At 35.6% G+C, this 22,589-nt stretch overlaps 1 protein-coding gene and 1 pseudogene across 4 annotated transcripts; one reads left to right on the plus strand and one right to left on the minus strand.

The window, feature by feature from the left end:
- Positions 1–432: 432 nt before the first annotated feature.
- On the plus strand, positions 433–4,728 carry LOC113774255 (annotated as a pseudogene).
- A 7,745-nt stretch (positions 4,729–12,473) lies between these two features.
- Positions 12,474–19,238, minus strand: LOC113774819 (nitrate regulatory gene2 protein). 4 transcript variants are annotated; one of them, XM_027319444.1, is made up of 5 exons: positions 19,151–19,238; positions 15,984–17,296; positions 14,843–15,054; positions 13,728–13,951; positions 12,474–13,380 (listed from the first exon to the last, which is right to left on the minus strand). In XM_027319444.1, exons 2-5 carry the CDS (start codon positions 17,101–17,103, stop codon positions 12,669–12,671), a joined length of 2,268 nt encoding a protein of 755 aa, XP_027175245.1. In that variant the 5' UTR covers positions 17,104–17,296; positions 19,151–19,238; the 3' UTR covers positions 12,474–12,668. The 4 variants fall into 4 exon arrangements, with proteins under 4 accessions (XP_027175245.1, XP_027175249.1, XP_027175246.1 ...); XM_027319448.1 differs by lacking the exon at positions 19,151–19,238 and adding an exon at positions 19,063–19,083; XM_027319445.1 differs by lacking the exon at positions 19,151–19,238 and adding an exon at positions 18,862–19,041.
- Between the last annotated feature and the right edge of the window lie 3,351 nt (positions 19,239–22,589).

Genomic DNA, 22,589 nt, shown 5'->3' on the forward strand with positions numbered 1-22,589 from the left:
CGTTCGAATTCAAAAGGATGTGTCTCTCTCTCTCCTCATTAATGACCCGTCCTTTCAATTGACACTCCCTCTGCACGAAACGTCCCACTACCTCACGACGTGACGGTTACCAGTGACCACTCCGCTCACCACGTCCTGTCAACTGACCTGCCCACGTGCCGCACCCCCGAGTTTTTCGGAGCGGTTTCGGGTTCTATCCTGAATGACCTCGACACCACGAAGCCTCGGCACCTTCTCGGCCCGGAGCTTCCGAGGCTTAGGGGGCTTATTGATGGTGCTCACCTCGGCCGTACCTTACGGCCGAGGTGACCTCCTTTCATCTCCTACACGAACGCAGCCATTCCCCGATCCGGACCCTTGAGCTCGGCTCGGTCCATGGTCTTCTATTTGGATGACCTCTGCACCCCAGGCTACCACCACGGCTAGACGCTGATGATGTCAACACTCCTGACAGCACCCAGGACCAGTGCTTTATCTGAAAAGCACTGGGTGATCTTAATGACTACTGCACAGGATTCCCCGTCATCCTGCCCAGGCGGCTACAGTGTCAGAGTCAGGCCTCCTGGCAGGGAACAGAGCTGTAATGTCAGGATATGGGTCCCACCAACATGAACCCTCCGTCCTGACCTCCACTCCCACTCTATAAATACCCCTCGTGTACATTTCACAAGTAAGCATACTGTTCATTCACATATACAATTGCTTTTCTCTCGTTCTCATACTAACTTGATCGTCAGAGTGATCCCAGGGGAGAAGCCCTGCCATCCACTTCGGACGAGTAAAGTCACCTCACCTCACTTGAGAGAGGACTGATTCAGGTCGGTCTAGTTACCCACCAAAAATCACCTCTTCAAGTAACAACCAATTTTTTTCTTCATACTCGAAAATTTCTCATTAAGAGAGAGGTAGAGACAGAGAAGGGTGCGAATATGTACCAATTTATGCATATGTGCACCATTTAAGACTAGAAAAGAGTAAGATATCTAACTAAAGACTACCCTACAACTCACCATTCGGCACGAGGAGGAGGAAGCAGAAGATCAGGAGGGCAAAGAAGGTTGTGTAGCTGAAGTGAGATTTAGCCATCGCCAATATCTTTAATTTTGTTGAAATACTTGTGAGAAAACAAGTAAAGAATGACAGATATTTATAGCAAGAGATGGTGCATTTTTTCAAAACCTGATAGGTAGTTAGTCGTGTTGAACCTTCACGTCCCTAGGTGCTTGAAGAAAACAATACATATCAAAAGATCCACGACAATGTCAAGAAGCTTAGTCAACATCAGCTAACGAAAACACGTATTTAAAAGCATTAACACCGTTAGAAGATTTGCAATTTTGAATCGAATAAGAAAGCCTCATACAGTGAATTTCTTACTTAGTTTCTGAGAGCTCGGTCAAGTCATTTTTTTCTAATATCTATCATTTGATCCCTTCTAAGTTGTACTCAATAGACAAAATCAGACAACAAAAGAGGTAGCCAGCCCACTACAACCCAACCTGTAGGCTGATTGATAAGTATGGCTAGTTGACTTGTACAAAATAAACAAAGCAGTGTCGTTGACTTTTATCCATGCATTATACTAGCAAGTCAACATTCGCATTCATAATGAATGCTGACATAAAAAATAAACGGCAAATTATTAAGTTGCATGAAACATGTTTACAAAGGAAAAGACACTTTCTGTAATTTTATTCTGGGCCTTACTTCTAAAATCAAGTTTCCTAGTTCAATTAGCCCTTTTTTTTTTGGTATAATCGCTTTAAAAGGAATAGTGTAAGCAACTATTCGAGTATAATTGAATACTCTAGCCAAAAAAAAAAAAAGAATTGAATGGTCTAGCCTGATGCGCTTTCAGGTCATGCCTCCTTGTATAACTGTATATGTCATTCTTGAAAACATAAATTTTCGGCTTTGGAATATTGCAGTCGAATTAAGTAATCTGGTGCTAGACTATAGTAGAATTGAATAATCTAGTACAAAACAAAAAAGAAAAAAATTGAATAGTTTAGCCTGATGTACTTTAGACTTCATGTTATCTTATTCTTCGTCCTATTAAAAGTATCATATTTCTATTTTGAAATGTCTCAAAATATTTGTCATGTTAAGAAAATCAAAACTACCTTTAATTCCTTTTTCCTACATTGTCCCTTCTTTATTTCAATACATGTTAATTTCAAATTCAGCTTTTGAATTTTTTGGGTGTTAAGATTGAAAAGGAAAATATTAACATCGCAATCAAGGCATCATTCTTAAGAGGTTAAATTCCCAGAGCGTGAGAAACAGATTAGGATGGAAGGAGAATATGTCATTCTTGAAAATATATACATTTTTATCGGAGTAGAATAAAGAAGTCTAGCGCTAGACTTTTCAATCCTAATTTAGGCTGTTCGAGTAGAAATGAATAGTCTAGCGCAAAAAAAGAAAAAAAAAAGAATAGTCTTGCCTGATGTAGTCGTGCCTCTTTCTCTATATGTCATTCTTGAAAGCATAAATTTTCAGTTTTAACTTGGAAAATACATGGGAGTATTCTTTATTAATTTTCACTTCCTTATTAGGAACTCACAGCATATGCCACTAAAAAGTCATTTATATATAATTCTCCTTCCCCTCCGCCCCCCCTCCAAAGAACGTTTGTTAAGTTTAGACTAGATACGGAAACAAGTTTTTGCTAAGAATTGTAAAGTCGCTTATCAAAAAAAAAAAAAGAATTGTAAAGTCGTTTCTTGACTAACATATCCTTGTATCGGGTCCTACAAGCTGTGACTGGAGTTCTTCATTCCTTAAGGTTTCAATCCTTTTTGAGATAGCTTCTGCTGAATATACGAGAATACTCTTGTCTTAATCAACTTATTGAGGCCAACTTGATCAATATTGCTCTTGTACAGTATTGGCTTAAGTGGAGATAGCATTTTCTTGTTTCGCTATATCCTTTACCTAATGGTCTAATACTAATTTAGACTTCCATTCACCAAAAAATTTATGAAAAAATTGGTAAAAATTGCAGTTTGGATGTAATTAAACTGTCAAACTATCTTATCACCAACTTTGATTATCTCTTTTTTTGTGTTGAAAAGAGCTAATTACTGAAATATATTATCCTAGAATAAAAGCTAATTTCTATGCCAAAAATATATTACTCTCTCTTTTCCTTTCCTTTTCTTTAGAGGTATTCTTTCCATTCCATTACTAATGTGGTGCTTTCACTTTTTTCTTTTTTGTTTCAAAATAAGAGTCACCATTTTAAAATCAACACATAACATTAGTCCTTTTTTGAGAGAAGAATAGAGTGGATGATTCCTATGCGGGGGAGTTTAAGCGAAAAGTTTCGAGTTCAAATCCTTCTATTTACAATAAAAAAAAGTTTTAAAAAAAATTAGCTCCATTCCAAATTTGTCATATAAAAGAAATTCTAAATTCCAATGCACGTATAATAAACAAATATTTGAATGCAAGAATTAATAGGTAACTTTATCCAACGCCACCTTATTCAAAAATAATGTTCAAATGTTTTCATAAAAAAAAAAAAGTTGAAAACCAAAAAAGCAACATTTGATAATTGGACAGAGGGAATACACTTTTATTCAATTTAGCAAAGAGAAATTTGCCAAATTGGTCCCTAACATTTACCAAAAACACTTTTTTAGTCCATAACATATAAAATCAGCCAAAATTGTCCATCACATTTAAATTGTGATCCAATTTAGTTCTACTGCTCGTTTTTGCTCATTTCTCCGACTAAAAATAGCACGCCTCTCTCACGTGGTCATATTTTTAGGGGCAAAACCGGAAAACACATTTCATTACTGGTTGAAAGTAAAAGGACAGGGGACCACCACCCCTTTTCACCTTTCCCCCTCAAATTACAGTTTCAAGAAACCCTAAATTGCATCCATTAATTAACAAGCATAACTTGAAAATATTAGTGATGATGACGACGACGACAAAGCTGTAGGGTGTGACGGCCTGCGTGCTTGGGGACATGGCATCTCATCCTAATTTCGGCCTTAATGAACTGGATTTTGTTTTCTCCACCCTCGTCGACGGCTCCATTCTCAATTTCTTGCCCATGTATCTCCTGGCACCCACCGTGGGGGTTGGGGGCGCTCCTTCTTCTGGCCGCCTCCCCTCCATCTTCGCACCTGTCCTCCCAGCCACATGTTCGAGCCGGGGACTTATGGCATGTTCAGTCGGATGGGGACTTTTGTGTACAAAGGCATCCTCTTTGCAGCCGTAGGCTTCGCCGCCGGACTCGTCGGAACTGCCATCTCCAATGCCCTGATCAAGATGAGGAAGAAGATGGATCCCAATTTCCAAACCCCCAACAAGCCTCCTCCGACACCTTTTAATGCTCTCACCTGGGCCGTCCACATGGGCGTCAGCAGCAACTTCAGATGCCAAGCCCTCAACGGCATCGAGTTTCTGCTTGCCAAGGGCTTTCCCTCTTTTCTCTTCAAAAGCTCCGTCGTCGTTTTGAGGTGCTTAAACAATGTCCTTGGAGGGATGTCTTTTGTCCTACCGGCCAGGTTAACAGGATCACAGGCTGCTGCTGCTGCTGAGCTGGAACAACAACAACTAGTCAAGGAGGAGGAGGAGGAGGAGGAGGAAGTGGGTGTCCGGGAAGGTGGTGCTGCAGCTGGAGATGCTTTGCCTACTGACAAAGTCAAGTTGGTCAATGACAAAGTCAAGGGGGTGGTGGACCCCTGTCCTTTTACTTTCAACCGGTAATGAAATGTGTTTTCCGGTTTTGCCCCTAAAAATATGACCACGTGAGAGAGGCGTGCTATTTTTAGTCGGAGAAATGAGCAAAAACGAGCATTAGGACCAAATTGGATCACAATTTAAATGTGAGGGACAATTTTGGCTGATTTTATATGTTATGGACTAAAAAAGTGTTTTTGGTAAATGTTAGGGACCAATTTGGCAAATTTCCCTTTAGCAAATGGTTACAAGACAAACGATAACAGACATACACGAAAAGACCAATAATTTCTCATTTAGCAGTAACAACCATACGAGCACCGCATCATTATTATCAAATGAATATAGCTGGTTTGCGGCGGAAACCTTTAAGTAGGAAGCCTTTGACCCTTCCTACCGTAGGCAGCTCCTCAGAGCATGCCACGTGTATTTGTAAAATAAGGAGCTCACGGACCATTATGTTGCAGTGGTAACACGCACGGAGATAAACCAAACAAGACGTGTCCGGATGCAGCCTTTTTTCCCGTCCAATTCCTCCGTTCACTGTGCATTGTTTCCCCACTGCTTTATTATATTTAAAAAATTGTGAAACTATGGTTCCGTTTGAATTAGATGTTTTTGGGGGTGTTTTTCAAAAACAGCACTGTAGCATTTCGAACGTGAAATACAAGTATTGTACATATCTGCTATTCCTTTCCCTTTTAAACCAATCATTTTGACTATTGTGCTTTCTGATAAAAAATTTTCATTTGTTTTTTGTGGAAATACAAAAAAAAATTAATTATGTATAAATCTAAAAAATTACTAATTTAATTATTGGCACTTTGCTCATACGTTGGAGGATTGGTAAGAAAGCCGTGAAGAGCTGGTATTTTTATTAATGAAAACTTTTCCTGTAAATGGCCTGCTCTTTATGGCTTTTTTTCATTATATGATCAAAGTACCATACTTTTTTGTATTTATCACGAATTCACATATTGTGACTGTGAATTAAAAATTTTTTGAAATCGTATTTTCATTAATTAGTCTTTTTTTTCGTACTATCGTTAGTTTGAATGAAAATTTTAGTTGCACGGTGTTTGGAAGCAACTTCTAAAGTAACTATATAATCCTAATAATTTTTATAATTGCTTAGTATATTTATGTCATGGGTATATATTGTTGGTATGTTGTTATTAATTTTATTAAATTGTTTGGTATATTAGGTGCAGAAAATTATAGTTTCACAATTTTTTAAATGTAATAAAGCAATGGGGAAACAATGCACAGTGAACGGAGGAATTGGAGGGCAAAAAAGACTGCATCCGGACACGTCTTGTTTGGTTTATTTCCGTGCATGTTACCACTGCAACATAATGGTCCGTGAGCTCCTTATTTTATAAATATATGTGTCATGCTCTGAAGGGCTGCCTACGATAGGAAGGGTCAAAAGCTTCCTACCGTAAAGGTTCCGGTTTGCGGCCTATCCAGTGATCTGGTAGCCTTTAATAGTTGGATTTGGTCGGTCACATGGGACAGTTCTGAAAAAGCAATCTCCAAAGACAGCAGCCTCTCGCAATATGCATCACCTGTTGCATTGTACGGGGAAACATATCCCAGACCATGTCTTGCTGGGCCTCGGGCAAGTTGCAGCTTCGGCCATTTACATCGCTGCATGAAAGAAAGCAAGGGATGATTGATCTTGATCAAAGTGAGACTGTGTACGAGTTAGTCTAACTTGTCTACTATGAAGGATCTAGCCTGTCCACCTAAAGGATAATTGTTCGCTTGTATTATAGGATTTGGTTTCCTCTATCTCATCTATTGTGTCAATCTCTATCACATTTTATTTTTACGATACATGAATATTCACTTGCAAAACTATATGTGTATATTATGCAAATATACTGACAAGTGGTGACAAATTAAAAAGTGAAATAGAAGATCCGCAATAGTATTATACGGTTATATTTTGATCAGCCACATTGTGTATATTAAAAATAGTTCGTGTGAATCTTGATTGAGAGTGTATATGTACATGATACATATGTACGACTATTCTAATTCATTTATAGTGACAACCATTTTTTTTTATTTGATACTCGAAATTTTCTCACCAAGGGAGTGGCAGAGAAAGAGAAGTGTATGAATGTACACCATTAATTTTATGCATCTGTGCACCATTTAAGATTAGAGAAGAGTAAGATATGGAACTAAAGACTACCCTACAACTCACCACCATTTGGTGCGAAGAGGAGGAAGCACAAGATCAGAAGGGCAAAGAAGGTTGTGTAGCTGAAGTGAGATTTAGCCTTCTCCAATAACTTTAATTTAAAAAGAATACCTTTAATTTTGTTGCAATACTTGTGAGAAAACAAGTAAAGGACGACAGCTATTTGTAGCAAGAGATAGTGCACTTTTTCAAAACCTATAGATAGGGGTGGGTACGGGTTGGATATCCGCCTCTAACATGATTTGGCTGATCCGGCCCTAATATATCGAATCAGCCATTTTGCAACCCTAATCTAGTCTTAATGTCTTCGGGTACCTAAAAAAAAGGGACGGGTCATTGGGTACCCGCCACTAAAAAAAACTACTTTCCAATAAAAAAATTGCTTTCCAATTAACATCAACATGTTTTTCAATATATATAAAAAAAACACATGTTTTCCCATTAATATTGGTAGAGATATTGCAATCAAAGTCCATACATCACCATTCTCACACATTTCATCCAACAATCAAACCAATCTCATAAATTTAGTACACATTAGAATTATAATATCTAATAGACAAAATGAAATTTCATGATAATTTTGAATACATCACCATTCTCACACATTTCATCCTTCTACAACACAACAAACACAAGAATAATAAGTATTCGGCAACTTCCCCAACTTCCTTAAGGATGTTATAGTACAAAACTGCACCCCAAATGAGTCGACTGTGGAATCAAATCCAGAAAAGAATTGAACAGTGCTAATTATTTTTGGAGAAAGTATAACCAAAATAAGCTTGAAAAATCTTCCCCAACTTCCTCGCGTCTTTGGAATAGACCTCATAGCATTAAAGGTGATAAAAAAGAAAAATAAATTTTTTACACTAAAATAAAAGATACAAATTTAAGAGACATAATTGCAAAAAATTGGAGCTCCAAACACAAATCTTTGATTGAATTGATGAAAAATTTGCAGGAAAGATCAATGGATGTAGATTAAAAATGAAAAGGATGAAAGGGGTAACCAATTTTTATGATAGAGTTTCACAAATTTTTCTTCGTTTGGTTCATTTGGTTTAGGTTTCACCGAGAATCTTCGCTTTCTTCAGACAAAATGAGGAGAGGCGGATCATATGGGATTAGAAGATGAGGCTGTGAGTCACTTCACTTACACTTAGGATTAAAAATTATAAAATGACCCTATTTTTTAAATATTTATATAATATACCCCGGAGGGTTGGGTACTTGCGGGTTTTTATTTTTCTAATCTGTATCCGTATCCGTTCTTTGCGGGTACCCAACCCCCATCTACCCTGTTAAGAAAATCGGATCAGATATCCTATTTTCAGATCGAATTGGATCGAGTTCATCGGGTTTTTGGATCGGCGAGTTTTTTTGCCCACCCTACTAATAGGTAACTATGTTGAACCTTTGTCTTCCCATGTACTTAAAGAAGACAATTCTATCAAAAAAATTGAGACAATGTCAAGAAGCTTAGTCAACCTTAGATAACAAAAACACATTTTTTAAAGCATTAACCTTGTTTTTTTGTAATTTCTTCTCCTACTCTTACTCTATGGGGGCAGAAGCCCAAAGAAACTTATATGGGAACTAGAGGGTGAACTATCAAACCGAACAAATGTATTTTTAGATTTTTTAAAAGCAAAAAATATTATACTTCTTGTGTGATGCACTAGACGGGATTTGAACTCCCAACCCAATGTACGGGAGAGCTTTAAAAGCATTGTCACCATCACAAGATTTACAATTTTGAATCGATTAAGAAAGCCTCATCCAGTGAATCTCTTAGTTTTCGACAGTTTGGTCAATCCATTCTATCATTTGAACCCTTCTAAGTTATCCTCAGGAGACAAAGTCGCAGACAATACAAGATGTCGCCAGCCAGCTAGGAAACCTTTATGGTAGGAAGCCTTTGACCCTTCCTACCGTAAGCAGCTCCTCAGAGCATGACACGTGTATTTGTAAAATGAGGAGCTCACGGACCGTTATGTTGCAGTGGTAACGCGCATGGAGATAAACCAAACAAGACATGTCCGGATGCAGCCTTTTTTTCCCTCCAATTCCTCCATTCACTGTGCATTATTTCCCCACTACTTTATTATATTTAAAAAATTATGAAACTATAATTTTCTGCAACTAATATACCAAACAATTTAATAAAATTAGTAACAAAATACCAACAATATATACCCATGACATAAATATACTAAGCAATTATAAAAATTATTAGGATTATATAGTTACTTTAGAAGTTGCTCCCAAACACCGTGCAACTAAATTTTTCATTCAAACTAACGATAGTACGAAAAAAAAAGACTAATTAATGAAAATACGATCTCAAAAATTTTTTAATTCACGGTCACAATATGTGAATTCGTGATAAATACAAAAAAGTATGGTACTATGATCATATAATAAAGGAAAACCATAAAGAGCAGGCCATTTACAGGAAAAGTTTTCATTAATAAAAATACCAGCTCTTCACAGCTTTCTTACCAGTCCTCCAATGTATGAGCAAAGTGCCAATAATTAAATTAGTAATTTTTTCGATTTATACATAATATATATATTTTTTTTTTTTGCATTTCCACAAAAAACAAATGAAAATTTTTTATCAGAAAGCACAAAAGTCAAAATGATTGGTCTAAAAGGGAAAGGAATAGCAGATATGTACAGTACTTGTATTTCACGTTTGAAATGCTACAGTGCTGTTTTTGAAAAACACCCCCAAAAACATCTAATTGAAATGGAACCAATCTTCATTATTTAAAATACCAAATCTGTGAATGTGTTTTAACTGTTATCCATTGGTATCCTAAAGTATCATTTTCCCATCAAATACCAACTCTTTAACACCCATTTTCCCATAAACAAATTTATTTATCGGATAAAATAAAAATAAACCCGTTTTTCAATAAATAGTATTTCCAATAAATAGCTGGTGTTTTATTGGAAAACAGGTTTATTTTTATTTTATCCGATAAATAAATTTGTTTATGGAAAAATAGGTACTCTGTTCTTATAATAGAGGAAAGCCATAAAGAGCTGATGTTTTATTGAAAAACGGGTTTATTTTTATTTTATCTGATAAATAAATTTATTTATGGGCAAATGGGTATTAAAGAGCTGGTATTTGATGGGAAAATGATACTTTAGGATACCAATGGATAACAATGGATAACAATGAAAACACATTCACAGATTTGGTATTCGAACATGAAATACAAGTACTATACATATCTGCTATTCCTTTCCCTTTTAAACCAATCATTTTGACTTTTGTGCTTTCTGATAAAAAATTTTCATTTGTTCTTTGTGGAAATGCAAAAAAAAAAATTAATTATGTATAAATCGAAAAAATTACTAATTTAATTATTGGCACTTTGCTCATACGTTGGAGGATTGGTAAGAAAGCCGTGAAGAGCTGGTATTTTTATTAATGAAAACTTTTCCTGTAAATGGCCTGCTCTTTATGGCTTTTTTTCATTATATGATCAAAATACCATACTTTTTTGTATTTATCACGAATTCACATATTGTGACTGTGAATTAAAAATTTTTTGAAATCGTATTTTCATTAATTAGTCTTTTTTTTCGTACTATCGTTAGTTTGAATGAAAATTTTAGTTGCACGGTGTTTGGAAGCAACTTCTAAAGTAACTATATAATCCTAATAATTTTTATAATTGCTTAGTATATTTATGTCATGGGTATATATTGTTGGTATGTTGTTATTAATTTTATTAAATTGTTTGGTATGTTAGATGTAGAAAATTATAGTTTCACAATTTTTTAAATGTAATAAAGCAGTGGGGAAACATTACACAGTGAACGGAGGAATTGGAGGGGAAAAAAGGCTGCATTCGGACATGTCTTGTTTGGTTTATCTCCATGCACATTACCACTGCAATATAACGGTTCGTGAGTTCCTCATTTTACAAATACACGTGTCATGCTGTGAGGAACTACCTACGATAGGAAGGGTCAAAGGCTTCCTACCATAAAGGTTTCCCAGCCAGCTACAAGTTACAACCCAACCTTTCAGTAAGTCCCCATGTGATTTGAGATAGAGTCACATCTACATCATAAGGCAGTGGCCCCGTTTTTGTAATTGAATATTGTAAACGGTTGTTTGAGTAATAAAATACAAATGACTTTTGGCAAAAGAAATAGAAAAAAAAAAAAAAAGAACAGCAGACCCCATCTAATATGATCAATCATACGAACCTTAAAGGGAAAGGAGGCTGGAATTACTAAAATCAGGTTTGCATGGTCATTTGCACTTTTCACCCTAAATGAAAACAAATTAAATAGACTGACAAGAATATTTGGTTCACTTTTAACCAAGGAATAGTTAACTAGTTTAAAATTATGATTAATTTTTTATACGCTGACAATGTATATATTGTTACCTTTCGATAAATGATAACTATGTAAAATTTGTATTTGAAATTCAACTTTTGCACATGTATTATGAATTGAACGGTAATAATGTATACATTATCAAAATTATAGAAAGTTATACAATTAGTTCACTAATCCATATAGTCTTGAAATTTGAAACTTGAACTAGGTCCATCAAGTTGGGAAAACCGAAAGTTATTCAAAGTTGGTTCGTGTTAAATATCTAACTTTTTCTTAAGCTCAATTTATGAAATCAATCAAACAAGATTTATATTTTACTATTACAAATGATTGTTTACACCTAAAATGATTTATTGTTTACTATATTACAAAGATTTATAGTTTATCCCTAAAATGACTGTTTCAATTGTCTAAAATTACAAATTACATTGATCTCAAAACATTCCAAGTATACCAAGGATAAACTATAAATTTCTCAATTAGCTGAAATAATCATCTAACAAACAATATGCATTTGTTATTTGGATGGCCTGTAAAGACTTTAACTACCAAAGATAGACTTCTAAGTAGTTGGGGGATATATACTGCTTGTGTCTTGTGCTCACAGGTGTTTGAACCTTTGTCTCGTATGTTTTTCACTTGGGTATTATCTCAAATCTTAATCCCTGTAAAGAATTAGGAGCTCCATTAGCTATTTTTTATCCTTAGTACTTGTACACCTAGCAGAAGATATAAATGACTGAAAGACTGTTTAGTTAGGATATCATATGTACAGAGGCAATGGGTACTCCCCTTCTTTTGCTAACTTGAATTGCTGATGCTTAAAAGGAATGTGCTTACAAAGAATAATCTAATGAAAACCTGGCAGTTACGGAGGAAAAGGAAATGATAGAACAAATCACTCCAAATACACTATGCTTTTTTGTTGGGGAAGGGGTGGGGGACATAAACCCTTGGACTTACAATTAGATGGATCTGTGATCCATTTAAAAGTTTCCCCATTATTTAACATACAAAATTTTGAGGTACTTGACTCGTAATGTTTAAACCTCAGTTATGATGCTCCCCTTTCTTCCAGCTGCAGTTTCAAGAACCCTAGACATCATTTTCTTATCCAAATCAATTCAAAAGTCTCTACTTTCTTTGTGGCTGATGAGTGAACTTCTGTATGTCAAAGATGTCCAAAGATTCAGAAAACATATCCATTCAGTTCCTGAGGAGAAAAGGGCACTTCTAAATCATATGTGCTGCTCAGAACCATACTAATGATAGCCACATCTCTGCATAGATGTACATAAGTTAAACCTGTAATGTACATTGAATTTGTTGAAATGCTAACCTTACTAGATCAACCTCACTAAATCATAATATAATGACAAAATTACTTAGTTAAAGCTTCGTTTGATGAATTCCCAGGCTTTAGCAAATCAGTGTATCCTTCTGCTGAGCCAAGAGCAAATTCTGTTAATGAGCTAACAGCAACTGACATTCCAGCACATAATACTCGAATTGCAACCTCAGCCATTTTTTCAGCTGTCATCACTTCCTCCTCTAAGTGGCCAAACTCAACCACCTCCATACTGTCTACAGATTCCATTCCAAACCTTTTTGATCCACCTGGGGTCCGTCGAGTGTCTTCCCTCAGTTGTTGGGCATATAAGGAACCAACACCTGCTGCAAAGAAGTCCAGTCCATCGAGCACCGGAACTGCATGGATATCATCCAGGAATCTGGACCACTGTATGCAAATGCCAAAAATTGGAGGGACACCTAAGGACCGTTGTGGGGAGAATGGTAATTTAGAGATGTCCGGTTCCATGCGGACGCAGCAAAGAAGCCAGCCTGTCAAAGCATGGATATAAGATCTTTGAGAAACGATCCATGATTCAAATGAAGCTCGCCAGTTCCTGAGCTCTGTCTCAAGGTTGGCTGCTGAATGGGCTAGATGGTGTGGCTCAGATGGTGACATTACAGTGTATTTCTTTGTCCCTGTGAGTTTTGATGGTGTATTAGCTAGTAAAATCTTGGCTTCATCAAGAGTGCGCTTCTGTGATCGATGGCACTCTGCCATCACTTTCCACATTCTTCCCAACCTGCTCGGATCACCAGAAAAAGGTGTACTGATGCATTTCAGTTGTTCGAGAATTAAAAGAGCCATCCATAGAATAATATCAATGCATGATGCCTTAAATATCAGCTGGATTAAGTAGATACTTAAATTTACCAATAACTAATGATGATAAGGGAAGAGTAGTGCGGATCATGGTACTTCCAGCTTAAATTGAAATGAGATAACTATATGTAGATTAAGATTTTGAGGAATGCAGAGTATGAAATATAAATTTTACTGATTTAACTAAGGTGCAGTATTATGATCATTAGACTGGATACGGAAATAATTATTATTAAAAATTGTAAAGTCATTTCTTGACTAACATACCCTTGTACCAATTCTACAAGTTGAGGCTGGAGTTCTTCATCCCTTAAGGTTTCAATTCTCTTTGAGATAGCTTCAACTGAATGTATTGAAACCTTTATCTGAGTATGCAGATCTCTTATGGCTGCTCTAGTCTTTCCGATTGAAGAAGCATCTGCTCCTTTATCATCTTGGTTTCTAAGTTGCAAGCACTTCTTTTCATATGCAATGCGAACACGTTCACCTTCCTGTTAAAAACTAAAATAATGACTGACTGACTTTGACAAGGATTAAGATCCCATAATACCATGCCATATGTGAAAGTTTGATTGGATTGACAAGATAACACATTGAGCATAACTCATTTGATTAAAAATCCATTTGCAGCTCACCATCAACTCTGATGAGTATGTATTTCATAAGTACATTAGTTACATGCTGTTAAAAATTGTAAGTTCTTCCTTACCATGAAAAGTTCCTAATTTATCCGCTAAGCCTAATCCATAGAAGAGCATACATCAAATCTCTGCACGTGGTCTTACATATACTCTTCCTGCGTTCGATAAACTTGCAAGACACTCGCAAACTTTATATAGAAAAGCTTGCCAAATCATGCCTTTCAGTCCCTTTAACAGTATTGCAAGACTTCCCCTACAGCATGTAAGTAACTCCAAATTTTGGAGCCCATTAACCTAACAATAGTCTGTTAAAAAGCAATTCTTCCTTGGTTTTTCATTTTTTACCTTAGGAATCTAATTTCTTTAGAGCTACAACTATAACCACTTTTGGGAGAACACTTACTTCCCAAAAGTTATGTACTTCCATCTCCCTTAGATTAAAAAATCCTAAGCAAGAATCTTTAGTTACAACAACCTTAAATGTTTGTTTAGTACTAGCATACCAAAGCAGTAATGTAAAAGTAAACCTTTCGTCTCCAAATTACTAGCCTAGATATTTGTTTTAATTATCTGAAAGGATTATGGGTTTAATAGGTACCACTCTTCAGTAGAAAATGGTTTACTAGCAATAGAGGCATACGCTGACTAGCATAAACATTTGTTTTAACTATATGAAAGGATTATGGGTTTTTTGCGTACCACTCTTCAGTAGAAAATAGTTTACTAGCATTAGACGCATACCCTGACTTGTTGATAGAGCTTTTTCTCCCAGGCAAATAACCTGTCCAGTGTTGATTGGTGACCATGTAAAAATGTGCTTGAGTCATCTGAGAAGTCACTGCTACTTTCATAACTTGCATCTCTAGAAGCTGAAGAGTTTGTCAAAAATCTTGATGAGGATGATCTAGATGAAGCTGACCGTATTAAAGCTACAGGATTCAACATTTTGAGGGCTGCAAAACAAGGTAAGCTTGTTACAAGCTATTGCCAATGGCAAGTTGAAATTCTGGAAACAGCATATTACTGTCAACAAAGCGGAAAACCTATATTATGCATGTTATTGACGCTTGGCCACTATTTTCATAATTCTTCTCAAGAAATCCAGCATATGTGCTGACAGAGTTCTGTAAATCACTTTCCAGATGGTATAAAACACTTCCTCAAAGGGAAACCTATATTATGCATCTTATTCACACTTGGCCAATATCTTCATAATTCTTTTTACAAAGATACAGCATATGTATTAGCACATTTTATTGAATGCTTCCCACATGGTATAAAACTCATATATCCTGCATTCTACTGTGTTCCAAAGCAGTACTTGCTCTCATTTCTTTTTATAATTGAATATAATGGGCATTATTGGTGCATGTGGACAGTTCTTCATTTATTAGAAGGTAACAGGCTGTTAATGTGTACCACATCAATGCAATAAAACAGTTCTAACAAAAGGAAAGCATTCATCATTCTTTTCTGTTTATTTTCCACTCTGAAGTAATGCTGATAGAACAAACAAAAATAGTGCACTCAGTAGTCAGAAGTTCAAAATTGTGACAGTATGATAATATAGAGATTTTCCTGTGCTTTGCAACTAGGAATTTCCAACCGCATATATTGGTTGTTAAGTTGTCAACGAAGCTTCACATCTTTTTGAGAAGAAAGAATTTTATAAGATTGAGTACTTTTTCTTGAACTTTTAGGACAGAAAGCTTGCTCATCCAGATTAATATATGAGATACTTCTAAATTTGATTACTGCCACTGGATTACTGCAAAAGACCACGAACAATTACAGGATTGAAAAGTTCAACGAATTAGAATAATGCAGGGAAAGAAAGTTTAAAAAGTAGAAAAAGTAGATAGATACATAGTGCTCATCTCACCTGCAAGATCATTTGACGTTGATGTGTATTGAGCCCTTCTGGCTTCTAGAATTGCAGAAACTTCATTGGCAGAGTCACAAGCAACTGCAAACTGAGTTTCAAGATCCTTTATAACTTCTGCCATGCTTGTTGGCCTTCTATTAACATAAACAGTGAATCCAGGTGTTTCATCCTTTGCTTCGCCCTCAGTAACAGCTGTTTCTTTCTTACTGACATGACCTGCATTTTGTGATTTAGAGATTTCTATGCTTTGATTGGTATGGGGTTGTAATGGTTGAGATCCTTGAACTTCAGGCTCTGTGGCTGTACTATTCTCTGTCTCATCATCGTCATCACAATCTTCCACGACAACTTCTTCTTTATCATAGTCCTGTTCTGCCTTAGGTCTCTCTCTTTCCGCACGTACTCTATGATCAATTTCCTCATGTTCAGTTTCCTCCTCTAGTTCTGGAATACCTTCCTCTTCTCGGACTTGCCTTAGCCCAGCAACATCATCATCCAATATGGTGTAATCCAGATTGCTCCTTGTTGGATAGCCATAGTAGTCCAATGAAGAAAATGGGTTCCAAAAGGAATCCCATTGTGATGTTTGAGGGGAAGGAGGAGGAATATTAGGCCTATTTTCAGGGGAATATTGGAAAAATGAAGAATTCATTGGAGTTGACTGCATTGAGAAGAAACCATCCATCCCATATTGGTGATGCATAGGTGAGTAAGTCTCAATTCTGACTGTTTCTGGAGATTGAGGAGGTCTCTCTTCAACAGAAACAGCAGGATTGCCACCTGCCCTGAGGTAATTTACTTGGAAAGATGATTTAGGTCCGGACTGCAGTGGTGTTACTGAAAATGATTTCGGTGATATGGTAATAAAACCAGGGGCAGCTTTCTTAATTGCAGTCAGGGGTGGAGTTGTAAATGAGTCTAATAAAAACTCACGAGGCTCATCAACCTCAATGTAAACTCGAAGAGCAGCAGAAACTCTTCTCATTGACTGAATATAAGCATTGTGTCCAGAAGCAAATTTCAGCCTTTGCTCAACAGCTTGTTTGATGAATTTCTTCCTATCCTTACAGAGCTGGACTGCCTCTTCATCATCTAACTTAGATGTAGAACATCCCATGTCCCTTGCTAGAATTTTCTTAAATTTTTTTTTTCTGGTTTACCTCTATGCAGTTTTTAAACTCGTGTCAAATTCAAAGTCGAGAATGAATTTTCTTGCTCTTCTTGCCAAATTCATAAGTAATCCGTTCAGCTGTTCAGCATATGAAATCACGTTTGAGGGCTTTAATTCTGCAATACAAGAACTGAATGAACTGCAGACAGCAAGGAAAAGAATGAGACACATTAAAGCCTTTTCAAACATCAGCAATAAATTTGTCAATCAGTATATAAGATTGAGGTATAAGGCAAATTTTTAAAGTTCCTATCTTGGTTTTCAAGTCAAAGATCTTGTAAAATTTTATATCTTTTCTTCAGTTATAAATTCCCCCCCTCCCCCCCCCCCAAAAAAAAAAACAAAAGAAAAGAAACAGATATGGACTAAAAATAAAAGCAAAACCTCAAATTAAGCACTTCACTGCTCGGGCAAACTTTTAAAGTTCCTTTCTTGGTTTTTATATCTTTATATCTTTTCCTCAGTTATTAACCCCCCCCCCCCCCTCTCCCCAAAAAGCTCCTTCCCCCAACAAATAAACAGAAAAACAAAAACAAAACCTGAAATTAAGTAGCCAGAAAAAAAATGATTTTGCAGAGCTGTGCAACAATCAAAACTTCATCTATTTGACATCTCAAATTTAGTGCATAATAGATAAATTAACAGAAATTACTTCAATGAGAACCTCACGATAGAAGAACAAAGAAAAAGAGACCATTACTCAATTCAAGAAAACAGGATGGTAGACCAACAGAGGCAATAGAAAGCAAGAAAAAATCAATTAATATTGAATTTTGTCATTTCCTGTTTCTTACCTTAAAGTACCCAATAAGTGCGGACTGATAAGTCTACATTAGAAGAAAAGAATAAAAGGCTACCAATCTACCAGACATGTGAAAAAGAAATGCACAGAAGTTCTAAAGAAATTTGCAAAAAGTGGTAAGAGAAGGATAAAGTAAAAGATATCATGTATTAAAGAAAATCAAAATTCTGACCATCACATGTTTAAGCATGGCATTTGTATGCATTGAAATAGACAAAAAGTTGATGATTAAGTGTCGAAGCACAAAAGGGTCTCAGTTTCAACAATTCTTTTCTCCCTAAAGCATCATCTTAGCATGAAAGTGGAAATTTGGAGCAGTAAACCATATCCCTTCCCCACTCCCCCTCCCCCCCCCCCCCCCCCCCCCAAAAAAAAAAAATGTAAAACAGGTAAAGAGAAATAGGGAAGGAAGACATAAATGTGACCAAAAATGCAAATCACAAAAGCTAATAAAATTCCCAATCACAACCTTGTGAAACAACAACACAAAACTAGAAGCATTACAAAAATCAGTATAAATTGGAAAGTAGATGGACAGTGGGACCTAAATTAGGCCATGAAGGACAAAGTTTCCGCTAGGACCGCTACTTACCTACTTTATATTTTATTGAAAATTGGAAATTGAAAATCCATGAATAGAAGGAAACACCATTATGCAGAACTCAATTCAGCTACAGAAACAGAAACAAGGCAAACAAAGATAAATATCTAAAACCCAGAAAAAAAAAAGAAAAGAAAAAAACCAAGTAGCTTAAACAAATCTAGAACTCCAATTCATGCTGATCAAACCCAACTCTACAGGAAACATGAAGAGATTGAAACTCCCATTATGAAAAGCTGAATATCAACTAAAACAAAAGGAAATTTTGAAAGGACAGAGATGATAAATCCAAAGCATTTACCGTAATTGAAAGAAGTCTCGGTAAACCCGTATAAATTCCCCTAAAAGAGGCAGAATTTGAAAATCCCGGATGACAAATTTGGGCTTTTTACAAGAAGAAAGTCCACATACATAAGAAAAAAGAAGAAAAGCATGACTAATCTTCTAGTAGAACCAGTTTCTTGAACAGCCGGAGAATGAATATGTGATACCATATTCTTACCTGACAAGTGTAACTTATATACTACCGGTAGTTGTAGTAACAAACTTAACAGAAACGAAAATGGAATGAGGGAACATTTTTTCCGTACCTGAAATGAAATGAGATGAGCAAGAAAGAAGCTGCTCTGTGTGTGTGAGAGAGAGAGAGAGAGAGAGAGAGACGTTGGTGAAGTGAGGGGAGAGAAAAGCAACGGTCAAAATACAAACACTCGAGCTTTAAAGATATTTACTTTTTTAAACCAGAAAAAAAATAGAAAAAGAAGAGGAAAATGAAAAAGTGAGAAATAAAGCCAATTAGCCAAATGGCAATAAAGGTTCAGGTTGGAGTCCACGAAATAAAAGGAAAGAATATGGTTGCAGATAGCGAATATGACAAGTCAAACAATCTGCCACTGGGGTTCTTGTGATTTTCTGAAATGCCCTTGTTTCTTGAAATTGCTGCTTTTGTTTTACTTTTGCTTTTTCTTGTTTTGGATATTTTGTAAGAATGGTACTCTAATTTCATGATTCTTGTGCTTAATTGTTTGAGTGTGAGAGGAGGATTTGTTTGCTTGTAATTTATTATTCTTTTGCTAGTAGAAATCTTTGTCTCTTGAGAGTCAAATTATTGCTACTTTTAATTGTTGCACTTCCTTAATTGCAAAGGCTAACCCAGTCGAAGCATAATGACCGTACATCTGTAACGTAATGTATTGTATGTCTCTATCTCGTAAAAGGTCCCATTCTTGGATTTGGGGCAGGGACGGTCATCAGTATGACCGTCCCTGCACGGTTAAGGGCCAAGATTTGCCCTCAAAATTTTGTGCGGCTGAAATTACACCATGTAACTCGATTTTCGCGTCAAGTGTGGGGTCCATCACTATCTGTTCTGAAAATACATCCTGTGAAAAAAAAGTTACACGATGTACAAAGAAAGTTACGCACAGTTGATAATGACCAAAATTGCCCGGGACGGTTGCACCTGCAACCGTCCGTGCCCCGAGTCCCCCATTCTTCTGCCCTTTTTTGGAAGTTGATGACGATTCACAGTTATTAGATTGGCACCAAAGGCGAGTTCGATCCAATGCTTTATTTTTCTCCTAATTGATTCCAATTTGACATTAAAAATAATCGAATACTTTTGTCTATAAATACTGCACATTTAATTTCATTTATAAATCTATTTTCTTCCCTGTGAGATCTAGTTTCAATAAGAATATTTGTTCTTATTATTCATATATTATGATGTGAATATACCACACCAATTCGTTATGTATAGTTGATGAGATTTCATTGATACCGCACAAATTTCAATAGATTTATTGAAGGGGTCCCATGGGCTTGCATTTAGTAGGATTTTTTTTCGTATGACTCAACTGAGTCGGGGGAATCAATGGGGACTAAACCACTATCGGATCAGACGGATGCACCACGCACCCGTATGAATTTAGAAAAAATCATATATAGTAGCATATTGATAGGAGGTAAGGTTTAAACCCTTGATTTCCCACCCCACAATTTATGTGCTGGCCAACTCTTCTAAAGGAAGTTGGTTTGCATCTAGTAGGAATTGAACTTACAAATTCGCTATATTTATATGTCCATGGTAATTTTATGTTGAAATGATAAAATTACCCCTCTTGAATGCAAATTGCATTTAGACTTGAGAAGGGTAATTGATATTTTGGACAAAAATGGCTGTGAAAATAAAAAAATGGGTTGTGGCATTAACAGCACCCAATTGCAAATGGTAGTGTACTTCTTTCACTTACGACCAAATTAATTAGACAAAACTATTTTTCTTTTAATTATTCACAATTGCTATGTTAATTGTCCTTTTTATTAGATTGTAATCAAAACGAAAAGTAAGGACACTTTTTATCTTAAGACAGATATGGGCATACTAGTAACAATCCCCTTGACTCTATATTTCATTTTTTGTTCAAGTCATTCTTTATTTTTTATCAGCCAGGATTTCGTGCTTTTTCTTTTATAAATAGTTATTCTTTTTTTTTTTTTGTCTTAGGTCTAGGCATGTCAATGAATTGGATCTTACTCAAATCCAACTCAAACCCAATATAATTGGGTAGGATTTCAATTTAATTTCATAAACTCGGACTCTACCCAGATCTAGATCTTGTAAGAGAGTCATGGATCTAGAGAAGATATGATTTTCTATGTTCCAAATCCAAATCCAAATTCATACCAGATCTTATCCAAATCCATGTATATATAATTAAATAGTTTGTTTGTGTGTGTGTACACACACATTAGTAAATTTATAAAATGATCTAATATTCTATGGCCATTAGATTGAATACAGTGAGACTCTATGATTCTTTTTTTTTTAAACTAATCCTAGTTATCATTGTAATTGATATAAACTTTTTTAGGACAAGGAGAAAAAGTAAAGGCAAACAAATGAAAAGTTGGACATGGATACAGTTGAAGTTTTGCAAATAAATAGAAACAGTCAATAATAATTTGTTTTTGAGTTTATAATATTGCATTCAACTTATTGAATATTAATTTTGTTATTTGAAAAAATAAAAATTGGATGGTATTCATATTATTTTTGAACTCTATATATATTTAATATATTTTGACTTTAGTATGTTTAAAAAGTACAACGAATATCCATTGGATTCCCAGATCATGGGAGTTTAGATTTGAACTTATTTTTTCAGACCTATCAGAATCTGGGTATACCTAAAGTTTGGATTTGGACTTACTTTTTTAGATCTATAAGAGTCTGAGTCTACTTAAATTTAATGAGTTTGAATCAAGATTTAAGAGATTCAACTTAAACCCTGTGCATTAACATACCTACTTGGATCCTATTCTCATGCCCATGTTCTAAACTTGGAATACTTGATCTTTTATATGCAGTACTCGCCTCATGTCAGTTTTCAATGTTTAATTGTTTTATTCCTTTAGACACTTATATTTTCTACTGCCAAACTCTTTAGATAATAGATGACAGCTAATTACACAGTTCATATATCTCTATCAAGAAAACTCAAGTGGGATAATCATGGAAAATTTTAGTAAAGAGGCGTCCGAAAGATAGTCAAATAATGGACTAATGATTCTCCCCATTCACTACAATTGGGAAATAATTATTGCATAAAGGGACAAAGTATTTGTGTGACATTTAGAAACATCTTGTCAATCTTACACAACTTAAAAATTAATTATTATATTCCAATCTTTTTTTTGTCAAAACGATAAATTAATTATTATATTCCAATCACCACCACAAATTTTAAGAGATCCTTTTTTCTATTTTGTTATGGAGAAAATATTCACCATACTGGATTGCAGCTAAACTTCTAAACCCAAGAAGTCTATCTTGTGAAGATTATAAAGATCAAGTAAGAATGGTTAATTGCACATGGTTTTTGGCAACAACGGCGTAAAAACTCTGCAGTTTAAAGACTCTCCATGTGGTGCATATTGTTTTTACTTCACAAGTTAAAAAACAGGTTTTGGTATTTGATCTGAAGGAATTATAATTCGTTGTTATTCAAAAAGCAATTGTCAACTCTT

The sequence above is a fragment of the Coffea eugenioides genome, chromosome 6, assembly GCF_003713205.1.
Source record: "Coffea eugenioides isolate CCC68of chromosome 6, Ceug_1.0, whole genome shotgun sequence".
NCBI classification, from domain to species: domain Eukaryota; kingdom Viridiplantae; phylum Streptophyta; class Magnoliopsida; order Gentianales; family Rubiaceae; genus Coffea; species Coffea eugenioides.

Bases quoted from the DNA above. Each gene is read 5' to 3' on its own strand.
- LOC113774819 (XM_027319444.1), bottom strand. From the start codon at position 17,103: ATGGGATGTTCTACATCTAAGTTAGATGATGAAGAGGCAGTCCAGCTC. The intron at 15,055-15,983 runs GTGAGATGAGCA...CTTGTTTTGCAG, and splicing joins AACGTCAAATGATCTTGCAG to CCCTCAAAATGTTGAATCCT. The intron at 13,381-13,727 runs GTATGTTAGTCA...TGATCCGAGCAG, and splicing joins CTTGTAGAATTGGTACAAGG to GTTGGGAAGAATGTGGAAAG.